We start from the raw sequence: 22588 nt of genomic DNA on the forward strand, positions 1-22588 counted from the left end.
CGCGCATTGACTACGGGTGTATGGTATATGGTTCGGCCCGATCATCTGTTTTACGACGGCTGGATACTGTACACCATTCTGCTTTAAGGATCTGCTCCGGTGCGTTCCGTACTTCTCCTATTGAAAGCCTTTATGTTATCTGTCACCAGTTGCCCCTTTATTTAAGACGCCAGAAAATTTCGGTTTCATATTATTTCAAAATAAAATCTATTTTTAAACACCCCTTAAGTCAAATGACATTCCCGAGTGGTGTTCGTAGATTGTATAATGCCCGTCCGTCTCACATTCTACCATTCTGTGAGAGAGCCAAAATGCTCATAAGTGACTCGGACCTCAATGCTGTTAGTGTTAAAACTGTTGACTCCTTTATTTTTCCACCTTGGGATGCCCCGAAATTCTCTTTTGTGAATCCATTCAAAGGCTTCGATAAATCCTCAACTGCACCTGTTGTCTTCCAACAGCTATTTTTCTATCATCGCAATCGGTATTCCTCTTTTGATCCAATTTTCACGGATGGCTCGAAATCAGATGGTCATGTCGGTTATGGTATAGTATTTCCATCTGATATAGTGAGCTATCGGGTTCATAATTGTTGTTCAGTATTTACTGCTGAGTTGCTTGCTATATTGTGCGCTCTACAAAAGATCTCATCTTTGCCACATCGAAAATTCATAATATATACCGATAGCATGAGTGCACTGGAAACACTTTCTCACTATCATAATCGCATGCATCCAACAGCAATAGAAATTTTATCCCTTTTGCGCCTCTTGCAGAATGAGGATTTTGAAATTATTTTTTGTTGGGTTCCGAGTCATGTCGGCATACATGGAAATGAAATGGCTGATTCTGCTGCAAAATCTGCATTGTCTTGTTTGAACCAAGGACTTCCTTATAACGATATTAGGCGGTCTTTCATTAATTACATCTGTTCTACCTGGCAAAATAAATGGGATCTGCAGATCCATAACAAACTGCATGAAGTGAAGAGTAACATTGGCCCGTGGCCGGTCCTCCCTGTACGTGAGGTGGATGTCAGGTTGACTCGCCTCCGTATAGGACATACACGTTTCACGCACAAGCACCTAATTTTTGGCGAAAGGGCGCCAAATTGCCCGACTTGCCATGTTGATTTTAGTGTAAAACACATCTTTATTGAATGTCCTACTTTTAATTCACATCGTCTCCAATATTTTCATACATCATCAGTAGTTTTGAAGGACTTGGTGGGTGAGAAATACCACCCAAATATTTTTAACTTTTTGAGAGCCACAGGCTTTTTAAATCACATTTAATGTTTTCATAAATTACTTTTGCCTTATCACTTTAAGATTTTAACAAATTTCCATCATTCGTTTCCTTTTTACTCTTTTTTTCTTCTAAATGATTGTTTGCGTTTTCTTTTTTACATTTTTAAATGCTATATATTTTTGTTTTATGAAACTTTTATCATAGACTGGTGCTATAGATATTTATAATTATTAATAAAGTCTACTTTAAATTTTACTTGGCGCAGTATGGCCAGATATGGCTCTTGCGCCATAAAACTTTAAGCAACCAACCAACTTCTGATCGTTTAACTTACTTTCATTCGTCCTTTTTAAATTTACAGGACTTGGTGGGTGAGAAACCTCACTCAAAACTTTTTGACTTTTTAAAAGCCATTGGTTTTTATCATAGTATTTAAAATTGAGATTTATTTTTATTCTTGTGTCAAATCATTATATAAATCATATATCTTCTCAACTTTTGACGTTTTACAATGCATCTTCCTTTTATCTACACATTTTATAACGGAACTGTTTGAAAATCCTTGTGAATGGCGCAGCTTGTCCTAAATTGGACCTTGTGCCAAAAAACCCTACTATACCATACCATACCTTTCATAGTTCAAAGATATTCGCGTGAACATACCGCCCGACCGTGCAATGTCTCTCAAAAGTACAAAGACGTTGCACACAATACATATAGAAATACAATAAATCTTAAATTGAAAGTTAAATTAACAAATGCAAAATTCAGTATGAAAGAATATATATACATAAAGTTCAAATACACATTAAAATACAATGAAGAAACTAAATACTACAGAATAACTAAATTCAAAATACTAGATATATAAGTATGCAGAATACAATACAATAAACACAAAATAAATGAACATTTAGGTTTCAATTGGTAATATGGCTAATTTCGTAATTGGACGTTTATAAGTCCCTTTGGCTGTTTTAACAAGGCACACTCGAATAATATTATCTTTACCATAAAAAACCTTGACAACACGTCCTAACAACCAAGTATTAAGAGGGACGTTGTCGTCTTTGACTACTACCATGGTACCGACACTAATGTTGTCCTTTTGAAAGTACCATTTTGACTTTTGCTTTAAATGATTAAGGTAATCTCTATGCCATCTAAACCAAATATATTGGGTTATTTTAGTTACCCTTTGCCAACGTTTCAAGACATTATCAGAAAAATCTGTTAAATTTGGTTCAACAATTGCGGAAATAGGTCTACCAACTAAAAAATGTGCGGGGGTTAAAGCTTGCAAGTCATTTGGATCTGAGGAAAGCGGTGTTAAAGGTCGAGAATTTAAAATTCCTTCTATTTGATTTATTACCGTTAGGAATTCCTCATAAGTCAATTTTAGGTTGCCTACTGCTCTTAAGAAATGAAATTTAAAGGACTTAACTCCTCCTTCCCAAATTCCACCGAAGTGAGCCGATAAGGGGGGAATGAAATTCCAATTAATTTTTTCTGAGCTTAAATAATCTGCCAACACATTATCTGGATTACTAACTATCTTGTATAGTCTTTTCAACTCATTATGGGTCTGTATCTTCACATCCAATCTGTATCCGAGTACGCCTCTCAATTTGCATACTTCTCTTCAGGCTGTGGCTGTACAAGTTCATATACGGACATTAGTCACAGTCTGCTGTATCTATTTACCGCCTAATGATATCATACCTCAACAAGAACTTGGCAATTTAGTGGATCAGCTTCCTTCACCCTTTATCCTTCTTGGAGATTTCAACGGCCATAGTACGTTGTGGGGTTCGGTTAGTACAAATTCTCGTGGGCGGCAGATTGAGCAACTTATTGCTGACAACTGTCTCTGCTTGCTCAATAGTGAAGAAAAGACTTACTTCCATGAACCCACACGTACCTTCCATAATCTTGATCTGGCCATATGTACTCCTACACTCTTGCCATTGATGACATTTTTCGTTGAGAAAGATCTATACAATAGTGACCATTTCCCAGTTATCGTCTCATATGCTGACAGAGGAAATGCAACCACATGCACTCCTCGTTACATTTTCCAGAGAGCAGACTGGGATGCATTCATGCAATTGGCACATATCACTCGGGATATGGTCAGTATATCAGACATATCGGAAGCAACGCAAATTGTAGTTAATACACTAATAAATGCCGCAAATATCACCATCCCAAAAAGCTCCCCATGCCCAAAAAAATTTTGCAGACCATGGTGGAATGAAGCTTGCCGTGACAGTCACAAACAACAGAAAAAATTATGGAACATCTTTCGAAGGTACCCAACAACTGAGAACTTTGTCGCTTTTAAAAGAGCCAAAGCGCTAGCTCGTCGCATTCGCCGTCGTACTCAGAGGGAGTCATGGATAAAATTTGTATCATCCATTACATCCTCTACATCTAGTAAACACTTATGGAGGAAAGTAAAGGTCGCTAATGGAATTTATAGTGAATCGTCCATCCCTGTATTAAAAACAGGAAGTGAGATACATTCTGCCCCATTAGACGTAGCTAATATTCTAGGAAAAGCATTCGCACAAGTTTCCGCAATAGATTCTTATAGCCCTGATTTCCTAGCAATTAAGAATCCCGCGGAACGGTTGCCATTGCGTTTTAATGATCGAAGCACTCACTCATACAACTGTGAATTTAGGATGTACGAATTGAAAGCAGCATTATCCAAGACGCATGATACCAGCCCCGGGCCAGATGGAATCACATATAATATGCTTCGCCATTTGAGTAGAACTTCTCTTTCAAATCTTTTACTGCTATTTAACAGAATTTGGATTGAGCACAAGTTTCCTTCACAATGGCGTGAAGCTATTGTGATTCCAATCTTAAAACCCGGTAAAGAGTCATCGAACCCTCTGAATTACAGGCCTATTGCTTTGACAAATTGTCTTTGTAAGATCTTTGAGCGCATGGTCAATGCTCGCCTTGTGTATGAACTGGAAAAACAAGGATGCATCCCCCCGTTGCAAAGTGGTTTCCGAAAAGGTAGATCAACTTTTGATAACCTCGTTTTATTGGAAACCCAGATACGCAACACATTTGTTAGGAGGAACCACCTTGTCTCCATATTTTTCGACATAGAGAAAGCGTATGACCGTGCATGGCGCTATGGTATACTATCCACACTTTTTAAATTTGGTTTTAGAGGAAACTTACCGATATTTTTACAAAAATTTTTATCACTTCGTACTTTTCGTGTTCGTGTTGGGAATAATTACTCAAATAATTTTATACAAGCTGAGAGTGTTCCACAGGGAAGTGTCCTCAGTGTCACACTTTTTATAGTTCATCTGAGTCAAATTTTGTCTGTTTTACCGTCATCTGTTCATGGAACTCTTTATGTTGATGATCTGCAGATCTCGTGCCAAGGTAGCAATATGAATCTCATAGAGGACAGTTACAAAATGCAGTCAATAAAGTGGTAATTTGGTGCAATAATAACGGGCACGCAATCTCTCCTGAGAAGAGTAGGTGTGTTCACTTCTGCCGTAAGAGAATAATTCATCCAGATCCAAATATTTACATTCGAAACATACTTATTCCTGTGGTGGATGAAATTCGATTTTTGGGAGTCATATTCGATCGAAAGCTTACCTTCCTTCCGCATATTTTGCACTTGCGGAAGAAATGTGAAAAAACATTAAATATACTGAAAGTGCTCTCCAAAACATCATGGGGTGCTGATCGAACCTCCCTACTCCGCATTTACCAAGCAGTAATCTTGTCCCGTATTGATTACGGGTGCATGGTGTACGGCTCCGCACGTCCTACGGTTTTATGGCGATTGGACACCATTCACCACACTGCTCTGCGGATTTGCTCCGGAGCATTTCGAACCTCTCCAGTAGATAGCTTATATGTTATTTGCCATCAGTTGCCACTTCATTTGAGGCGTCAGAAGTTATCTACATTACTTTATTTTCGCTCGAAATCTATCCCAAATCATCCTATTTGTCGCACGGTTCTCCCTGTTTCTCTTCCAAGGATTTACGAGTCGCGACCTTCTCATATTCTCCCTTTTTGGGAGAGAGTCAAAAGTTACCTACATGGTTCGGACCTTTATAGTGTTGCCATTAAGTCATTTGATTTTTATTCCTTTCCCCCTTGGGATACTCCGCAATTTTCTTTTCTGAACCCTTTTTTTGGGATTCGATAAATCTTCAACTAATCCTGTTATTTTCCAACAGCTTTTTCATCAGCACCGCTGTCAGTATTCTTCTTTTACACCGGTTTTTACAGATGGCTCGAAATCGGATGGACACGTTGGTTGTGCCATTATAACTCCATCTGATACACTGAGCTATCGTTTGCACAACAGTAGCTCTGTATTTACAGCTGAGTTAGTGGCAATCCACTGTGCTCTTCAAGAAATCTCTTCTTCTACTCAGCTTAATTTCATCATTTACTCTAACAGCATGAGTGCTTTGGAAACACTTTCTAAGTATCAGATTCAGATGCACCCAGTTGCCGTCCAGATTTTATTCACATTAAGAATCCTACGAAATAGAGGTTTTAAAGTTATTTTTTGCTGGGTTCCGGGGCATGTAGGTATTTACGGCAACGAAAGGACAGATTTTGCTGCTAAATCTGCATCAACCTTTCGAACACACTCACTTGCCTATTCTGATGCCAAAAAGTCCTTCACAAGTGCGCTCTTTAATAATTGGCAACGATAATGGGATCTGCAGATCCATAACAAATACCATTCAATTAAACCGACAATTGATTCGTGGCCTGTCCACCCTATACGAGAGGTTGATGTCAAATTGACTCGCCTCCGTATAGGACATACTCGTTTTACACATAAACATCTCCATTTTGGCCAGGCTATACCAAAGTGCTCCACATGTCGTGTAGATTTTACCATAAAACATATTTTAATCGAGTGCCCATTCTTTAATTCTTCTCGTTTATACTTTTTTAAATCATCTTCATTAACTTTACAAGACCTGGTGGGTGAGAAATTCCACCCAAACATTTTTAAATTTTTAAAAACCGTTGGTTTTTATACTTGTATATAGTATTTTTTAACGTCTATTCTGGCTCGGCAATTCACATCAATTCATTCAAATGTTTGTTTTTCGAATTGGTTTTTTTTTCTCATTTATGAATTTTTTAACATTATACACTCTTGCCCTTTTAGTTTTATTTGCATTTTTTAATACCTTTTGCTACTATATCTTAAAGTGTGTGTTTATATAATTTGTTTTATGTTTTTTACCATCTGCTTGGCGCAGCATGGCCAAACATGGCTTTTGCGCCAAAAAACCCAAACAACCAACCATCAACTCATTATAGGCACCTACAAAATTACGACCATTGTCTGTAAAAATAGTAGAAATTCTGCCTCTTCGTGACATAAATCGTTTTAGGGCAGCTATGAAAGAATCTGATGTTAAGTCTGAAACAATTTCAAAATGTACTGCTCTTGTTACAAAACATACAAAAATTGATCTTACTGGGGTGCATCCATCTATTTTCATAACTAGTCACTTCAGAACCCTGAATTGTTTGGCCAAAAATATTGATGTCTGTATGGTAATTTTTTATCCAATACCAGGCGGTTTCAATATCACATCAGATCTACTGGTTCAAGTTGGAGCAGCTCCACTAATTATTTGTAGAGCTGCTGTAGATGTACGAAAAGCCCCAGTTATTACTAACAGTCCTTTACGTTGTACACTATTGATCTTTCGCCTTTGTCTATTAGTGCCCTTCCACCAGGCTGCAACTGCATATACTAAAATTCTTTCCAGAGCTCTTTTGTATAAAATTTTGACAATTTTTCCTGATATTCCTCTATTGTATTTGGCAACTGTAAGTCTGTTTAAAATTTTAGTCATCTTGCTTCCCACATGATTTATATGGGCTGGTGATTCGAAGTGAGCAGTGGACTGTACTTTTGCTTAAACTTCTTTATTTTCACTATATACACTCCTTTTGCGGTGAGTAGTTCATATAATACATGGCTGATTGCGGTATTGAATTGCGGTGGCTTTGTTGAGCCTTACAAACTGAAGTTTACAGCTTCTGCGGGGGCTGGGGAGCCGATGCGGGTCAACGTTCTAATGAACCCCTGATAGACTCCACCGGAAGGGCGGGTAAAGGGGTTGCCGTAATTTTAACATTGCCAAGTTTGGCGTTAAGCGACATTCGCGCCCGACCGTGCAATGTCTCTCAAAAGTACAAAGACGTGGCACACAATACATATAGAAATACTATAAATCTTAAATTGAAAGTTAAATTAACAAATGCAAAATTCAGTATGAAAGAATATATATACATAAAGTTCAGATACACATTAAAATACAATGAAGACACTAAATACTATAGAATAACTAAATTCAAAATACTAGATATATAAGTATGCAGAATACAATACAATAAACACAAAATAAATGAACATTTAGGTTTCAATTGGTAATATGGCTAATTTCGTAATTGGACGTTTATAAGTCCCTTTGGCTGTTTTAACAAGGCACACTCGAATAATATTACCTTTACCATAAAAAACCTTGACAACACGTCCTAACAACCAAGTATTAAGAGGGACGTTGTCGTCTATGACTACTACCATGGTACCGACACTAATGTTGTCCTTTTGAAAGTACCATTTTGACTTTTGCTTTAAATGATTAAGGTAATCTCTATGCCATCTAAACCAAATATATTGGTTTATTTTAGTTACCCTTTGCCAACGTTTCAAGGCATTATCAGAAAAATCTGTTAAATTTGTTTCAACAATTATGAAAATAGGTCTACCAACTAAAAAATGTGCGGGGGTTAAAGCTTGCAAGTCTTTTGGATCTGAGGAAAGCGGTGTTAAAGGTCGAGAATTTAAAATTCCTTCTATTTGATTTGCTACCGTTAGGAATTCCTCATAAGTCAATTTTAGGTTGCCTACTGCTCTTAAGAAATGAAATTTAAAGGACTTAACTCCTCCCTCCCAAATTCCACCGAAGTGAGCCGATAAGGGGGGAATGAAATTCCAATTAATTTTTTCTGAGCTTAAATAATCTGCCAACACATTATCTGGATTACTAACTATCTTGTATAGTCTTTTCAACTCATTATGGGCACCTACAAAATTACGACCATTGTCTGTAAAAATAGTAGAAATTCTGCCTCTTCGTGACATAAATCGTTTTAGGGCAGCTATGAAAGAATCTGATGTTAAGTCTGAAACAATTTCAAAATGTACTGCTCTTGTTACAAAACATACAAAAATTGATCTTACTGGGGTGCATCCATCTATTTTCATAACTAGTCACTTCAGAACCCTGAATTGTTTGGCCAAAAATATTGATGTCTGTATGGTAATTTTTTATCCAATACCAGGCGGTTTCAGTATCACATCAGATCTACTGGTTCAAGTTGGAGCAGCTCCACTAATTATTTGTAGAGCTGCTGTAGATGTACGAAAAGCCCCAGTTATTACTAACAGTCCTTTACGTTGTACACTATTGATCTTTCGCCTTTGTCTATTAGTGCCCTTCCACCAGGCTGCAACTGCATATACTAAAATTCTTTCCAGAGCTCTTTTGTATAAAATTTTGACAATTTTTCCTGATATTCCTCTATTGTATTTGGCAACTGTAAGTCTGTTTAAAATTTTAGTCATCTTGCTTCCCACATGATTTATATGGGGTGGTGATTCGAAGTGAGCAGTGGACTGTACTTTTGCTTAAACTTCTTTATTTTCACTATATACACTCCTTTTGCGGTGAGTAGTTCATATAATACATGGCTGATTGCGGTATTGAATTGCGGTGGCTTTGTTGAGCCTTACAAACTGAAGTTTACAGCTTCTGCGGGGGCTGGGGAGCCGATGCGGGTCAACGTTCTAATGAAACCCTGAAAGACTCCACCGGAAGGGCGGGTAAAGGGGTTGCCGTAATTTTAACATTGCCAAGTTTGGCGTTAAGCGACATTCGCGCCCGACCGTGCAATGTCTCTCAAAAGTACAAAGACGTGGCACACAATACATATAGAAATACTATAAATCTTAAATTGAAAGTTAAATTAACAAATGCAAAATTCAGTATGAAAGAATATATATACATAAAGTTCAGATACACATTAAAATACAATGAAGACACTAAATACTACAGAATAACTAAATTCAAAATACTAGATATATAAGTATGCAGAATACAATACAATAAACACAAAATAAATGAACATTTAGGTTTCAATTGGTAATATGGCTAATTTCGTAATTGGACGTTTATAAGTCCCTTTGGCTGTTTTAACAAGGCACACTCGAATAATATTATCTTTACCATAAAAAACCTTGACAACACGTCCTAACAACCAAGTATTAAGAGGGACGTTGTCGTCTTTGACTACTACCATGGTATCGACACTAATGTTGTCCTTTTGAAAGTACCATTTTGACTTTTGCTTTAAATGATTAAGGTAATCTCTATGCCATCTAAACCAAATATATTGGGTTATTTTAGTTACCCTTTGCCAACGTTTCAAGGCATTATCAGAAAAATCTGTTAAATTTGTTTCAACAATTATGAAAATAGGTCTACCAACTAAAAAATGTGCGGGGGTTAAAGCTTGCAAGTCTTTTGGATCTGAGGAAAGCGGTGTTAAAGGTCGAGAATTTAAAATTCCTTCTATTTGATTTGCTACCGTTAGGAATTCCTCATAAGTCAATTTTAGGTTGCCTACTGCTCTTAAGAAATGAAATTTAAAGGACTTAACTCCTCCCTCCCAAATTCCACCGAAGTGAGCCGATAAGGGGGGAATGAAATTCCAATTAATTTTTTCTGAGCTTAAATGAACATCAGTTTTATTAAGAATAGCATGAGCATTTATATGTGTATACATATCATTTAAACGACGGTTTCTTAAATTATTTTGCAAATTAAAATGATGTAAAAAATCTGCACCAATAATTGCAGTTTTAATATCACAAACATAAAAAGGATGAACAAATTGTTTTCTTAAACCTAAATCTGAAGATAATAACTTTTGTTTATATACATTTATGATGGAACCATTTGCTGCAAAGAATTTTTGAATCGGAATACACAGTTTATCATTTCTAGTCGCAGGAATCAAACTACAATCACTGCCAGTGTCAACAAGAAAATTTACATTTGATTTTCTATCGCGAACAAAAAGGCGACGAGAACTACTGGGCGAGGCGTATGTCGCCGCTACTCCTTGCCGTTGTGGTTTGGCTGATAATTGAAAGGCGGAATGCATTTATGCGCTTTGGAGTCGTACTTCCGATGATACCAACAGATATCATCATTACTGGCAGGGCTTTTCCGTCGAAAACGAGGTTGGCGATTCCGTGAATGACTTCTGGAATGGCGACGCATCTGTGCAATTTCTTTACGCAACATTTTAATTTCTGATAACAGTTCAGAATCAGCTGTAGCAGTTGCATTTGAAACAGCACTTACCTGGTTTGGTGTTATATCCAGTATTTTGTCGGCTATTTCAGAGGCTTTTTGAGGTGTCAAAGGTTGTATTGAGGCAAGAATCGATTGCACATTAGATGGTAGTTGCTGAAGAAATAATTCCAGTAAAAGAGAATCAGCAATATTGTGACTTTCGGCACGTCTTTGCATAATTCTTAACACCTCGGACGGCTTTCTATCATGCAACTGCTCTCCAGCCAATAACTTACGAATTTCCTGAGATTTTGATTCTCCACATCGGGAAATTATCTCAGATTTAAGTTTGCTGTAAGGGTCAGTTGCATCTGGCGAAAGAATGATATCGCGCACAGTTATCGTGATTTCAGGTGGCAAAGTGCTCACGCAGTAGTTGAATTTAGTGCGAGAAGCTGTAATTGGCTTTGGAATAGCCAATTCAAATGTTGACTCTACCATCGTAAACCAGAGGGAAGGGTCGGACGGAATGAAGTTAGGCATCTTTACCGCTGAGATTTCCTCCATCATGAAGTGCGCTTTCGTTTCAAAACGAAACTTAGTAAGATAATATTAATCAAATTGAATCAAAAGAGATGCGAGATTTCTTATCAAGGTCACCATTTGTGGTGATGTTCATGTAGAGTGTAGTATAAAGCATTTCATCGCTATTAGAAAAATAAACTCTTTATTACACTAACAACTATCGAACATCGCTGCTTAGCGCACGTATACACAGAACGGGGATTCCCCGGGAGAAGTATTAACATAGATTGTATTAGGGAAAGTAGATAGGTAGCGCTTTAGAATGACATGATTAAAGATGGCGCTACGATCACTACAAGCTCATACAATAACAGCCATCCGCAGCCATCTACTTCTCTGAAAAAAAGAATACTGATCCAATCACCATCTTTTCTGTCATGGAGGCGCAAACGCAAGATCCATTTTGTGTTTTGCAGTGCATTGGCAATAAATATGGGACTCGAAATGTCTTGATTCGTTATCAAGTCTCTTCTTTTCCAATTCGTATAGTGAGTACCATTCTGATGGGCATATTCTCTCTGCTCCTGGGACATTTGCTTATTGGAGTGTTGGAATGTTTTGCTGTAACACACTCTTCATCAAAACCTGACGTCTCAGAACCTGGCCAACCCATTTCTTTCAGCACTTTGTTAGATGAGCACTCCATTCGCTTGTGTCATAATTCTGGATGAAGATTTGTAACATATATTAAAGCTTAAATGGATTCAAATTGACTCTCATAGTGTCCTTTCCCGTTATGTCTGGCAAATTCAAAACGTTTACTATTCTTCTCTATAACAGCTGCATCATTCTTCAAAGTCACACTGCAGCCTGTCTTTTGAATGTTCTTAACAGTATCAATTGACCGTTCAACTCGGACACATACAGCACATCTGTTAGAATTATTTTTCTGCCATTTAATGTTCCAGGTACTATGCCAATACCTTCTATTTTTAAGACATCATTTTTCGAGGCACATCAACAGTTCCAGAAAAGAGATTTAATTTCTTCAAACCACTCACATTTACTTCACATGTGTGTGGTGCGCCGGTTGGTGTGGCAACTTCGGGACACACATTTACTACACGCCATTTGTCCTTCATTACATACGAATCGAAAAACCGAATAAAATAAACACAATTGACAAGTCTCAATTTGTCAATAACATCGATATTTCTAAAAATAATTTTGATAGTCATTGTATCTTCAGCATTGGAAAATGTAGTGAAAAAAGAGACAGATGTGCTCACATTACTACAAAAAAGTTTTTATATTTTTTGGAGCTGCGCAGGAAAAATTCCTGGAAAAAGTTTCGCATATAATAATCTGATTCTACAAAGGTGTTAATCACCGTTTTTAGCAAACAGTGATATTCTTTTTTAGAAATTTATGTTCAAATAACATCTGCAATCTCCAAGAAAGTATCTTGCAACTTCCAATCCAGTAAGCATCTTAAAACTTCTCAATGTTTCTCCATGAAAACTTCTATCTGCCTCTTTCTAGTATGACAGTATCTACTAAAGGAACAAAGAAAGCGTTTCGTTCTTCCTTGGTTAATTTTTTAAAAAAATACTCAGTTACTAGTTTATTGCCGTTGATTTCTGAGTATTCAAAAGCATGCTGATAAAAAGTTACATTTTGAAACAAAAATTCTGCAATATTAACCTTCAGTTATTTTAACACAATTGTTTTAAAATTTCCATATGTAAGCCATCACGTGACGAATTAAAAATATTTTCGTGGAATATTTTCCATTCCATTACGTTTGCACCACCTAGTTTAATTATATCCATCATCTGCTGTTTTAGCAGCACAAGTATCACGAGGTAGAGATTCGGATTTTATGTCCTCACTCGCCGTTTCACACCATAAATTGATAATAGATCTTCGGAAGGCCATTTCCTCGAATGAGAGCTTCACCGCGAAACTGAGCTGTTTCTCCATTGTTATTAAGCAAAAGAGGAATCGATGTAGTTTCTGTGAGACCAGCAGTAGAAATGTTACTAGAAGATACTGAATACAAACGAACTATACTTCTTGTGCTAATTTTTCAAGATGAAATTTACATTTCGACGTCTAATTTTACAACTATTAATAATGTATTCATTCCTAAGATAAAGTTACTTATTTGATACATCTTGGTTTAAGATACCATGCACTATTGCCTCTTCTTTGAAATCTAACTGCAGAAGCATAGAATGCCGATCTTTTGGTACTTGATGCGATTCTGTGTACTCGAAAGATTTGCGCCATTTTTTGCATTTTTTGCATTCTACCTGGATGCCAAAGTTTTTGCTACCGCAAACGGAGTTCGTATTGCCAACTGTTCGGGCGTACAAATATTATAGCTAAAAGTGTGACTCCTTTTCATTCCATATTATGCATTAGATGGTTAGAGTATCTTCTGGAGGAAATGATTCTCGTCCACTGACGAAAACTTCTTCTCGTGTCGCGATATATGTGTCTACCCACATATCGGCTCTTATAAAATCAGACGGTTCAAATCTTTTACTCAATAATAATGAACCTTCTTTCTTCAGCAACGCAAATTGGTAAGCTTGTGGTGATGTTTATGTAGAGTGTAGTATAAAGCATTTCATCGCTATTAGAAAAATAAACTCTATTACACTAACAACTATCGAACATCGCTGCTTAGCGCACGTATACACAGAACGGGGATTCCCCGGGAGTCCTGTAGTATTTTCGCAAATTATTTCAGAAAAAAGCAAAAATTTTGTTTAAATTAAAATTTCTAAGGATGAGAAAACGTTCCTAGGGTTTCACTTCTTTAAAATATTTATCCAAGTTAAGTAGCTTGGAAAGTGAAGTGAAAGCTAAGTGAAATGGTCTGGCCTATAGAGTAGCAACACATAACATTCCTATTTGTGATTATATATAGAAAGAGAGGTTAATTGATACAGGTTTATTTGATAGATAAAATGAGTTGCTTTCTCTTCCATACCAGACCCAGGAGGTGGAAAGCCCTGGTTCGCTTTTTTTTCTGATGAATTGTCAAAATCGAATTTTAAAATTCATCACAGAGGTGTCCCCAATTAGAAATCTAATCAGGCCTAGTCCCCATCATTTGCACAGATATGCAAATGTTATCACATAAACATAAATTCAAATTATGTTAGCACTCAAAATTTTCTGTAATAGTTTCAAAGATGAGTTCTCTGAAGTTAGTGACATCAAAGTTTTCATCGATTTGTAAATTATGGTATTTTTGATATGCAAGAAAACAAATGAAGACTCCGCAGTTGTAGCTATCTTTTTGAATCATATGATGTGGAGTAATCAATTTCCAGTGCTCCTTTGTGTTCAGTAGTTTTTTAATTAATGCACTCCATTCACGAATTAATATGTAGACATCTTTATTTACATTTGGACCTAATGGATCATATAATTCAAGTATTTTTTCTTTTATATTAGCTATTTAAAGAATCCAATAATTATTTAAATTCGCTGGAATTAATAAAAAGTTCATTTTCTGTATATCATGAATCACTGGAAAGTTCAAGATATCTTTTTTATGAAAGAGTAAAGTTGAATGAATTGAGTCTATTGCTTTACACGATTCTAAATCTTTAGTTAATTTGAAAAAAAAAAAAAAAAGGCATCAATGATTCCATTATATAACCATCCTATCCTAAAAGATGGAGAGAGAGATTGTAAATATTTTTCTTCTTCTGTTGTTACACTTAAGTCAAGCGATTTCAGCATATAAATGGAAATGTTTACATCATTTATTTTAATAATTGTTTCACATGGGTTCTTCGTAATTTTGTTTAGTTTTTAAAAAAACATTGTTTTTTTGCTTGAAGTATCACCCGTTAAAATTTTAGAATAAGTATCACTATCTTCTTTCAAAATTGGTTGATTCTTACTACTAATTGGAAAATTTTCTACAGAATTAGATATTTCATTTTCAGTTTTATTTTCCCTACTGTCTTCATTCGATATTCGTTTTTTCTTATCGCTAATGAACAAATCATTGGTATTTTTCCTTTTTTTAGAAGTTTCAGTTAGATTTTTTTTTTTGTGCTTTTTGTAAACTCTTTTTTATTTCTCTTTTGAGAAGTTCTGTAAAATTTCATCTGGGTCGTCATTTTCTTATTCGATGGCACTGAATAATGAGGCATTGGAGAGAATTTCTTGGGGCTGATTTTTATTTTTGCGGCCCCACGGTATCCTTCTACTAAAAATTTCAATGTAGATATAACATTTTTAAGCATTAGTTCTTGAACATCTGAATTTTCTGTTAATTTGGTTAATTCAGAATAAAGATTTTGACATTGAATAATTTGTCTTTCTGTAGATTTTACATTTATTTCTTTTGCAGAAATGGTCATATTATCTTCATTGAATTTCTTTCTTCTATTGAAAAAACATTTGATTTTACAATGGATTTATTTGTAAAAAAGGTAGAATGAATTTTGTGGATATGTTTGCACAAATTATCATCTGGGCAAGAACATTTATAAAGATAGCCACATAATGAGTCGCATGCCATATTCGTACATTTCTCCAAACAATGCTCTGGTATTGGGCAATTTTCATGAATTTTTACCACTTTATATTGTTTGTTTTTATCTTCATTTGCTGACATATTCCTTGCCCTCAGGGGCTCACCTACTATAGGTTTTTTACGGGTGTCCCAATCCCGAGGTACCCAGGGATCTTTACTTCCTTTATGTTTACTCTACACTGCGCCTTCTGCTGTCTCCTTTGTTCTTCTTTCCCTCGAGGGTAGGCGAGGGAGCTCTCCATGAGAAGCTGTCGCCGCTCTGTTTGCTTCCTGCTTCTCATGGACAGCAAATACCCCCACGTGTTTGCCGTACGTGGCGACCCATTAGACGGGCGGTGCACTGTGGTCCCCGGTGTATCAATCGGCTGGTAGCTAGCAACCTGAGTTACTAGTCTGCTAGGGATCAAGCGAAGGGGTTACTCCTTGGGCTTGGCGTTAAGGGTGGTCACTTTCCCCGGGGGTAACTCCGAGCGTATAGGTTCCGGCTAGCGCTAGGGTAAGCGCCGAGGCTGGGATTGGCCAGAGCCGGTGGCTGCCTTCCCTTGTTGGACTCCATGCTTGGTGGTGCCGTCGGGGCCCGAAGCCCCATCAATATCGTATGGGCAAAAAAAAAAACCATTCTCCCTTCAATGGGCGTCAAATGTTACCGAATCAAATGCAAACCATTTCACATTTCGATACATTTTTTACCATTAAAAGAGTTTCCGATTCCAAAGATACTTTTCACTCGGTATCACCATTTCTTGTACAAAAAGCAATAGTAGCAACCGTCGGTGATGTTGCAGGTATACGTAAACTGCGTTCTGGGGACTTGCTTATAGAAGTTAACTCTAAGAAGCAAGCGCAGCAAGTAACCAAACTAAAAGCATTAGCTACAATACCAGTTACTGTTTCCCCTCACTCTTCCTTAAATTATTCATAAGGTGTCATAACCTGTGGAGAGCTGTACAATGTTTCTCTGGAAGAAATATCACCCCTCAGGGGCTCACCTACTATAGGTGAGTACGGGTGTCCCAATCCCGAGGTTCCCAGGGATCTTTACTCCCTTTCAGTTCGCTCTCCTCTCCGCCTTCTGCTGTCTGCTATGTCTTTCCTTCCCTCGACGGCAAGCGAGGGAGTTCTCCATGAGAAGCTGTCGCCGCTCTGTTTGCTTCTTGCTTCTCATGGACAGCCAATGTCCCACGTGTTAGCCGTGCGTGGCGACCCATTTGAAAGACGGGTGGTGCACTGTGGTCCCCGGTGTATCAATCGGCTGGTACCTAGTCACCTGAGTGGCTAGTCTGCTAGGGATCAAGCAAAGGGGTTACTCCTTGGGCTTGGCGTTAAGGGTGGTCACTGTCCCCGGGGGTAACTCCGAGCGTATAGGTTCCGGCTAGCACCAAGGTAAATGCCGAGGCTGGGAATGGCCAGAGCCGGTGGCTGCCTTCCCTTGTTGGGCTCCGTGGTGGGCGGTGCCGTCGGGCCCGAATCATTCACCATATCGCATGGCTCCTCCCAAAAAGGGTCCCTTCAGTGGGCGTCATAAAGCACCAGTTTCTGTAAATTCTTACCATTTTGATAGTTTTTTTGTTGTAAAGCGGATCTCTAATGCTAACGAATCATTCGATAATGTATCGCCATTTCTTGTTCAGAAGGCTGTAACTGGAACAGTTGGCGATGTAACATCAATAAAAAAAATGCGCTCTGGGGACTTGCTTGTTGAGGTTAATTCTCGGAAGCAAGCCCAGCAGATACAAAAAATTAAAAATTTAGCTACAATACCGGTTACTGTTAATCCACATCAATCTTTGAACACCTCTAAAGGTGTGATTACCTGTGGGGAATTGCTAAATGTTCCCTTGGAGGTAATTATTGCAGAAATGAAACCGCAGGGTGTCACGAATGTTCGCCGCATCACTCTTCGGCGTGATGGAGAACTTCTGGAGACAAAACATCACATTTTAACGTTCAATACACCTAAACTGCCAGAATTTGCTTATGCCGGCTACATCAGACTACCAGTCCGTCCATATATACCAAACCCTCTGAGATGTTTCCATTGCCAGCGCTTTGGACATTCTAAAATGAATTGCCGCGGGTCATTAACATGTGCCCGTTGTGCAGGTAAAGGGCATGACAGCCAGGAATGTTCCGCACAGGAAAAGTGTGTGAACTGCAGTGGCAATCACCCTTCTTATTCTCGATCATGCCCGCGCTGGATACTAGAGAAACAAATCACTACTGTTAAGTTCAAAGAAGATATTACGTATCCCGAAGCCAGGCGTAAGGTTCAAGCGCAAACGCCTACTCCTGGTAAAAGTTATGCTTCTGTACTTCAAAACACCTATTGTTCAAACTGCTCCTGTGCAAATTGTGTGAAAAACTCTAAAAAATACAAACCACCTGAAAAACTTACAGATTCCGATTCTGAAAAATCAATTAATGATACTTCTGAAAAATCAATTAATGATACTTCTGACACTCCTAAGGTTGTAAAAACAAAGTCTAAACGCAAAAAACAAAGCTCACTAACATTAAAACTTGCAAAACGCGGTCTTTCGCAAAAAGATTTACCTCTGAAATTAAAAAAATCAACCTCCAAAAATTCCGTCGCTTTGGGAATGGCGATGCAGGGTAATGTCCACAAGGATTTAACAACGATCTTTGGGGATAAGTTGCATAGCCCTGATATAAAATTACATCCCTCTGAGGATGAAGATGAGCTTGATATGAGTTGCGATGATCCGGCAACTCAGACTAATGCCTCTGTTCTTTCTCCAGCCAAACATCTCTCTTAATGGGTACCTTCGTTTCTTGGAATTGTCGCGGCATCCGGTCCAAATTGCAGGATATTAAGTCCATTATTAACAATTTTCATCCTGTCTGTTTCGGTGTTCAGGAGACCTTCTTGACACCCAACATTCCACTAAAATTACGCGGATATAACTGTGTTCGGAAAGATGCAGGCACTGAATCTCATGGTTCTGGAGGTGTCTGCATTTTTACTTCAAACCTTTATCCGAGCACTCCTCTTATGTTGCATACATCTCTTCAGGCTGTGGCTGTGCAGGTCCATATACGATCTTTGGTCACAGTCTGCTGTATTTATCTTCCGCCACATGATATAATACGTCAACAAGACCTTGACACATTAGTGGACCAACTTCCTTCGCCTTTTATTATAATCGGCGATTTCAACGGACATAGTACTTTGTGGGGCTCGGTTAGTACAAACTCTCGTGGGCAGCAGATTGAACAGTTTATTGCTAACAACTGTCTCTGTCTGCTCAATAATGACGAGCAAACGTACTTCCATGCCCCCACACGTAGCTTCCACTGTCTTGACCTGGCCATATGCTCTCCTGAACTGCTACCGATGTTGAATTTGACAGTTGGAGAGGATCTGCACAATAGCGATCACTTTCCCCTAATACTCTCCCACACTGATAGCGGTAGTGCGGCTATTTGTTCCCCGCGTTTTCTATTCCAGCGGGCAGACTGGAATACATTTTCACAACTAGCGGTTATCAATGAGGCTATGGTTAGTGATACAGATATTTCAAAAGCAATACAAAATGTGATTGATACGATAATAAATGCCGCAAACACCACCATTCCGAAAACATCCCCACGTTTAAGAAAATTTCGTAGACCGTGGTGGAATAAAGCCTGTCGCGACAGCCATAAGAAACAGAAAAAATCATGGAATCTATTTAGAAGGTACCCGACGACTGAGAACTTGGTCGCTTTTAAGAAAGCCAAAGCGCTTGCTCGTCGCATTCGCCGCCGCAGTCAGAGAGAATCATGGACTAAATTTGTTTCATCCATCACGTCCTCTACTACCAGTAAACTTTTATGGAAAAAGGTAAAGGCTGCTAATGGGATCTATAATGAAACTTCTATTCCAGTTTTAAAAACTGGTAATATGATGTATTCGGACCCATTAGACATTGCTAACATTCTTGGCCAAGCGTTTGCACAAGTTTCCGCAACTGATTCTTACAGCCCTGATTTTCTGGCAATTAAGAATCGCGCGGAACGGTTGCCTTTGCGCTTTAAAACCCGAGATGTCATTCCATATAATTGTGAATTCAGGATGTTTGAATTGGAAACGGCGCTGTCTCAAGTCCATGATACCAGTCCTGGGCCAGATGGAATCACATATAACATGCTTCGCCATTTGAATACCATTTCCCTTTCCAATCTGTTAATGCTTTTTAACAGAATATGGACTGAGCAGAAATACCCTTCACAATGGCGAGAAGCTATTGTGATTCCTATCTTAAAACCTGGCAAAGAACCATCTGTCCCTCTGAACTACAGGCCGATTGCTCTTACAAATTGCCTTTGTAAGACCTTCGAGCGCATGGTCAATGCTCGACTAATTTTCGAATTAGAGAAACATGGTTGCATCTCCCCATTGCAGAGTGGTTTCCGTAGAGGTCGCTCAACTCTTGACAACCTCGTATTACTGGAAACCGAAATTCGCAATGCATTTGTCAGGAGAAACCACCTTGTCTCTATATTCTTTGATATAGAAAAAGCGTATGACCGAGCATGGCGCTATGGTATACTTTCTACCATTTTTAACTTTGGATTTAGAGGAAATTTGCCCATATTTTTACAAAATTTTTTGACACAACGTACCTTTCGTGTTCGAATTGGTAATGTTTATTCTAATTATTTTATTCAAGCTGAGGGTGTTCCGCAAGGAAGTGTCCTCAGTGTCACGCTTTTTATTGTTCATCTAAGCCAAATTTTAAATAAGTTGCCTTCATCTGTTGAGGGAACACTATATGTTGATGATCTGCAGATCTCATGCCAAGGCAGTAATATGGATTTATTAGAGAGACAATTACAACACGCAGTAAATAAATTGGTAGCATGGTGCAATAACAATGGTCACACCATCTCCCCAGAGAAGAGTAGCTGTGTACACTTCTGTAGGAAAAGAGGCATTCATCAGGATCCCAATATTCAAATAAATGATTCACCGATTCCTGTAGTGAATGAAGTACGATTCTTGGGAGTAATTTTCGATCGAAAGCTCACCTTTCTCTCGCATATCTTACACCTGCGAAGAAAGTGTGAGAAATCGTTAAACATTTTGAAAGTACTCTCCAGAACATCTTGGGGTGCCGATCGAACCTCCCTTCTCCGTATTTATGAGGCAATAGTCCTCTCCCGAATAGATTACGGGTGCATGGTATATGGTTCCGCCCGTTCATCTGTTCTGAGGCGTCTAGATCCAGTTCACCATTCAGCTTTGCGTATCTGTTCTGGTGCATTTCGTACCTCTCCGGTTGAAAGCCTCTATGTCATATGTCATCAGCTACCCCTTTGCTTAAGGAGGCAGAAATTATCTGCTCAGTTTTATTTCAGAACTAAATCTGTTTCAAAACACCCCTTAAGCAATATGGCACTACCAGTAGGTTTGCGTCGATTGTATAATGCCCGTCCTTCGCACATACTTCCCTTTTATGATAGAGTCAAATTGCTGCTGCATGACTCGGATCTCAAAGACGTTCATATTAAAGCAGTTGATTCCTTTTGCTTCCCTCCCTGGGATATCCCGCGTTTTTCCTTTTTGAACCCCTTTACAGGATTCGATAAATCCTTAACTGCACATGTTGTTTTTCAGCAGCTGTTTTTATATCACCGCCATCAGTATTCATCTTTTGTGCCTATTTTCACGGACGGCTCGAAAACAGATGGACATGTTGGATGTGGCATTGTGTTTCCATCTGAGACATTCAGTCACCGTCTTCATAATTGTTGTTCCGTTTATACTGCTGAGTTAATGGCAATTTTCTGTGCTCTTCAGAAAATTTCGGCTGCTACTCAGCATAATATCATTATTTATTCTGATAGCATGAGTGCTCTGAAAGCACTTTCTAATTATCACAACAGAATGAATCCAATTGCTATTCGAATTTTGTTTATGTTGCGTGTATTAGAACAAGCTGGTCTAAGCATCTTATTTTGTTGGGTTCCTAGTCACGTGGGCATTTTAGGGAATGAGAAAGCAGATTCAGCTGCAAAATCTGATTCGACATTTATGATCAAAGGACTTCCGTTTTGCGACGTTAAACTGTCTCTTAACTGCAGCATTTTATCTACCTGGCAAAAGTCATGGGATCTGCAGATCCATAATAAATTACATTTCATCAAACCGAAAATTAATTTGTGGCCAGTTAACACTATACGAGAGGTTGATGTCAAATTGACTCGCCTCCGTATAGCACATACTCGTTACACGCACAGGCACCTCATTTTTGGCGAGATGGCGCCAAAGTGTCTCACGTGTGGTGTTGATTTTACAATAAATCACATTTTAATTGAATGCCCATCTTTTAATTCCTTCCGTCTACACTTTTTTAAGTCTTCGTCATTGACTTTGCAGGACCTGGTGGGAGAGAAATTCCACCCAAACATTTTTAAATTTTTAAAAACTATCGGTTTTTATATTTGTATCTAGTGCTTTTTAACTACTGCTAACGCTTGATTTTTTTTTTCTTTTTTACATCGATCAATTGTAGCGTTTTTATCGAAACAGTGTTCCATATAGAATTATTACCATTCTTGCACATTAATTTTCTGCATGTGTATTTGGATACCTTTCGATTTATATTTTAACATGTGTGCTTTTACTGTCTGTCCTGTCATCTTACCATTTGCTTGGCGCAGCATGGTCAAAAATGGCTTTTGCGCCAAAAAAATCAAACCAAACCAAACCAAACCAAACCTGGAAGAAATATCTAAAGGATTTCAACAGCAAGGAGTTACTCATGTACGCCGCATAACCATTCGGCGGGATGGGCAACTCATTAATACAAAACGTCTCATCCTCACTTTCCATTCG

General features: G+C 38.2%; 1 protein-coding gene across 1 annotated transcript; it reads left to right on the plus strand.

Moving 5' to 3' along the window:
- The first annotated feature begins 17423 nt into the window (after positions 1–17423).
- Positions 17424–18524, plus strand: LOC129959680 (uncharacterized). Its single transcript, XM_056072569.1, has one exon. The coding sequence runs from the start codon at positions 17424–17426 to the stop codon at positions 18522–18524; it is 1101 nt and encodes a 366-aa protein (XP_055928544.1).
- The last annotated feature ends 4064 nt before the right edge of the window (positions 18525–22588 follow it).

The sequence above is a fragment of the Argiope bruennichi genome, chromosome X2 (assembly GCF_947563725.1).
Source record: "Argiope bruennichi chromosome X2, qqArgBrue1.1, whole genome shotgun sequence".
Lineage (NCBI taxonomy): Eukaryota > Metazoa > Arthropoda > Arachnida > Araneae > Araneidae > Argiope > Argiope bruennichi.

Coding starts and splice junctions, on each gene's coding strand:
- LOC129959680 (XM_056072569.1), top strand. CDS start 17,424: ATGCGCTCTGGGGACTTGCTTGTTGAGGTTAATTCTCGGAAGCAAGCC.